General features: G+C 43.4%; 1 protein-coding gene across 2 annotated transcripts in view; it reads right to left on the bottom strand.

Annotated features, from left to right (window-relative positions):
• The window catches only part of PPP4R3B (protein phosphatase 4 regulatory subunit 3B), a 54,080-nt gene that overhangs the window by 8,649 nt on the left and 41,104 nt on the right, over positions 1-4,327 (bottom strand). For both annotated transcript variants that reach the window (XM_019516669.1, XM_019516670.1), the window contains exon 12: positions 2,580-2,749. In XM_019516669.1, coding sequence (XP_019372214.1) covers positions 2,580-2,749 — 170 coding nt within the window. The remainder of the gene's footprint in view (positions 1-2,579; positions 2,750-4,327) is intronic.

Raw genomic sequence — 4,327 nt, 5'->3', positions numbered from 1 at the left:
AAAAAAAAAAAAAAAAAAAAAGCAAAAACAAACAAACTGGGGATAAAAACTTAATTTTGCATATATTGTATTTAGCCAAATCCAAGATGACCCTGAATTTAAGACATCCATGCCCCTCCCAATAACTAGATTCAAAACATGTACATTTTAAAATAAATTTTCCATGTCTGGAAGGGTTGTTTTAAATTTGTCTCCTCCCACCACTGTAGTAGGGCAAGCAGCAGCAAGGGGACAGAGGTAGTCAAGCAGGCTGCCTCCTCTTCCTTGCCACCCATCCTACCCCCCAATTACTCTCCCCTGCTGCCTGCCCTGCCTCCCCCTCCCTCCCAGCCTGGGGCCCGTATCCCTTGGAATCTGGTCCTCCTTCCCATCTTTCCTACCTCCTCGGAGCCAGGGACAGAGCTGCTGCCACTGCTGATGCACGGCCAGACAGGTGCTAGGAGGCCACACGTGCTCCATGCCAGAGCAGGGCCCAGCTGGAGTCAGAGCAGTGACAGAAATGTAAGTGGCAGGGGGCTGCCGAATTGGAGTTGGAGCCATAGCTGCTGGCCTCCTCCCGGAAGCTGAATTCAGGGGGTGGGGTGGGAACATGCCCTTATATGCAAATAAATACAGTAATCTTTTGGGTTCGTAGTAAGGGGCAAGAACCAGTAGTTCCCAAGCAGTAAGTGACGTGCTGAAGCAGTTCAGCTGTTGCGCCTCTCTGCACTCAAAGGCTGTGTCCAGATGAGCATGGACGTTTGTTTCCTGGGGACAGCTTGTGCCACTGCTACTGCCCGGCAACTGTGCTGGCCCCAGCAGCCTTACCCTGGGTCTTGGGGGCCCCGGGGAGTTGCAGCTGCAGCACTCCCAGACCTGGAAGCCTGGTTGGCAGATGGAGCATGGTTCCAACTTGCCAGGCTCCAGTTTTGGGCAGTGCACGTTGCTGCCATTTACACCACCCTGATTTTTTTTTTGCATGGGTTTTAAAGCCCCCCACACTGCAAGGCAGCAGCAGGGGGGATGCCTGCATGTGCAGTGTATGGCGCTGCAGAGAGGTGTGTATTGTACCACATACTGCACGTCCACATTTGTTTGGATGCAGCCAAAGCATTTAAGTTTGAATTATTTGAAAACCCCAAGTACTTCCCTTTCTTGTTAGGAGTGGTAGTTACAGCAAGGATGCAGAAGCCAGTTTTCTACTCACGAAAAGCTCCTACACTTACTAAGAAATGTGTATATCCTGAAGGCATTCATACCAAATAAGCTATCCCAGGTGTTCCTACAATACCTCTTCCCTCCCCAACCAGCACAGCTAGTTTGCTGGTCCTGCTTCCATTAAATTTCTCCTCCAAAGGCATGCTGAGCATGAGCAGCTGGTCTAAAATTAACACTCCTCTAGTCTGTGGTGATTTTCAGGGAGGCTGTTTGCCAATTCCAGGTTTTCAGCACTGGGGCTAAACATGCTCCCTGAATTAGTGAAAAATTCTAAATACGACCAGTTTCTGACGGGTACTGCTAGTTGCTTGGGACCACTGCTGTTAGCTGCCTCCTTTCACCCACAATACCGAGACCTATTTTCATGCGAGACTTCCTAGGTCAGAAACAGTTTGCTTTACTTTGTTGATCTTCAGGGCGAACAGCAAGGACCATCCATTTAATTAGGCTCTGGGCAACCCAATTTTACTTTTTCAAGCATACAAATGATACCATGTTACACTCCTTAAGTCCTATTTACATTCACTCGCTCACCAGGTAACTTATACCATCCTAGCTCAGCTCTTTGGAACTGGGTCCAATAGCTGTGGTCTCTAACATTTTGGGGCACTATTTCCAAGACAAACTAGTTTAAGAGACTGGAACTTGCCCATTTTGGCTTCCAATCAAGAATTTTCAATTACTCACCGCCAGGTACTGGCCATGAGTAAAACAACAGCCCCAAATGAGGCAAATAACAGTCTTCTCTCTCTTCCTCACACATAGGCATTCCTGGCAATCCTATGGGCAAGTGGAAGGCCTTTAATTTATGCCCTATCTGAAAAAGCACAGATAATAGATACTTATATTTCCATCTAACAAAAGACATTTAAAAACTCCAAAAAACCTCTAGACGTATTAGTACCAAATTACATTTACCCCCCAAAATAGCAAATATTACACCAGGCAGCTGACTGGTGGGTGCATCACTTATGCTATTTTCACTCCATCACTAAAAATATATAAACTTGGATACCCATTTAATAGGAATGGGTTACGAAAACTAAAATCAACCCTCTTTTCTTGCTAGACCAGAGATCCTTGTCAACACTATTACAAAGTACTTCTTCTAGTTCAGGTGAACAGACTAGTATGTTTTCAGCCTTTTAAGACGCTACTGTTTTGTTTATATACTATCTTCAATCCGAATATGGATGACCAACCAATATTATGAGAAAATAATATTCGAACACATGGACGAACAACGCTATTTTGTGCCCAATCATTAACTTTGAAATTTGTCAGAGCTATAACCTACCTGATGTGCGTTATCCACATTTTGTGTTAACACGTAACATTGTGCTGTACCTGAAACAGTGCTTTAAAGACCTGATTTAACTTACCACTCTAATGAATTCAAACAGCTCAATTACAGCGGAGTTCAGCAGATTGTACCTAGTTCCATTATCCAAAAGAGCATTTATGACTGGCTCAAACAAGTTTCCCTTGGTGATATAGCGGTTATAAAATTCATCCTTTAGGCCAATTATCCTCCTCATGAAACGAAGAGCACCTAACGTTAAAAAAAAAGTTAGAAAAACGTTTCACAGCAGTACAATAATTTGGGGTCCATAGTCTCATATTAACAAAAATTCCACAGACTTCATAACAAGCCAAAGCAATTTGCAGATCAACAACAAAAGGGTACTGAACATTTTCTGAACGGTTCAAAATAAGCATCTACTAACTGTCTTTTTCCTATTAGGAAAACACTTTGGTTTGCATTCCCTGTGCACGCAAACCAACACAACTTATCCAGTTACTTCCATACAGCAGCAATAATCTTTAGTACATTTGAGGCCCTGGACAGATGAACATACCCAGTGATATAAATTTACCATCTTTTTTCACATACAACATAAACCTTTTTCTCCAAAAGCAGATCCTGAAAGCTAGGGGAAGCTGATTTTCTGTCAGGAATAGAAGCACCCTAGTTTTGATTTCTGCTCTAGAGCAGCGTTTCTCAACCTGTGGGTCATGACCCAAAAATGGGTTGTAAAAATATATGAAAGGGTGATGAACAAACTTTAAAAACAGATTCTCTTTTAAAGGTGAAAATCGTGGGAAACCGTGGCTTTTCCGTTACAGGCTGGCAGGGTTTCAGCCTGCTTAGGACTGCTTGGAGCCCCCCTACCCCACACACCCACCCCTTGCCCTCCACACTGGGGGCAGCAGGTCAGGAGTGAGAGGCATTGGGTTGGGACTGGGCATGGATGTTTACAAAAGGGACCTGGTAGAAAAGAACGTTGAGAACCACTGCTCTGGAGTGTAGCTGCCTGAATATTAATACCAGAGATGCTAAAGGAGTCAGTTTACTTAATGCTTTATTGTTCTTCTTTCCATGGGTGTTACCAACTGTCTCATTTTTAATGGCCTTGATGTTCCACTAATTTTGCAAAGTTGCTGTCTGCTAGCTAGCTGCTCTGATCTCTCCCTTCCTGTTTCACAGCCCTGGAAGTTCTTTCCAGAATCAATAATCCACCCATGGAGAACAATCTTCAGCTAGGGTGTCAGGTTTAGATAAAAAGGAAAGGGAAGGCGAGTCACCTGAAGCTTAAGTTCTGTCCCTGATCTATGCAGCTATAACTCTGGAAAACATTATTTTTTTCATTCGGCCTTTCAAAAATAAGGTGCGCATAATATTCTGAGACATGTCTGTAAGAAAGTAAATTATACTACGAACAACAGAGATGGTGCAGCTATCTATCCCCAGAGTACCTCAACATAATATGCAGCTATTATCTGTTGCTTGCCTTTGACAAAATATGACAGACACAGATTAAACCCAACAGATGTAGCTTTCACTCTTAGAATTTTACCTGATTTTTTTCAGAGATAGTTCCCACTGCCAGATTAGGCAAGTTTACCCCACCACAGGTTTGTGTTCTCTGTGCAAGTACTTTTTTTTATATATATTACACACACACACACACACACACACACACACACACACACACCTTATTTTTTAAATGCAGAATAAAGGAAAAAGAGTTGTTCAAGAGTTATGACTGCATAGGGCAGGGAGAGAGCTGAATCTTCAGTACACTCATCCTCCCCTTTCTGCTTAACTAAAGCTGGAAACCTTAACTGC

The sequence above is a fragment of the Gavialis gangeticus genome, unplaced genomic scaffold (genome assembly GCF_001723915.1).
Source record: "Gavialis gangeticus isolate Ggan-Ray unplaced genomic scaffold, GavGan_comp1, whole genome shotgun sequence".
Classification (NCBI taxonomy): Eukaryota; Metazoa; Chordata; order Crocodylia; family Gavialidae; genus Gavialis; species Gavialis gangeticus.
This window is presented reverse-complemented; position numbering and strand designations above follow the sequence as displayed.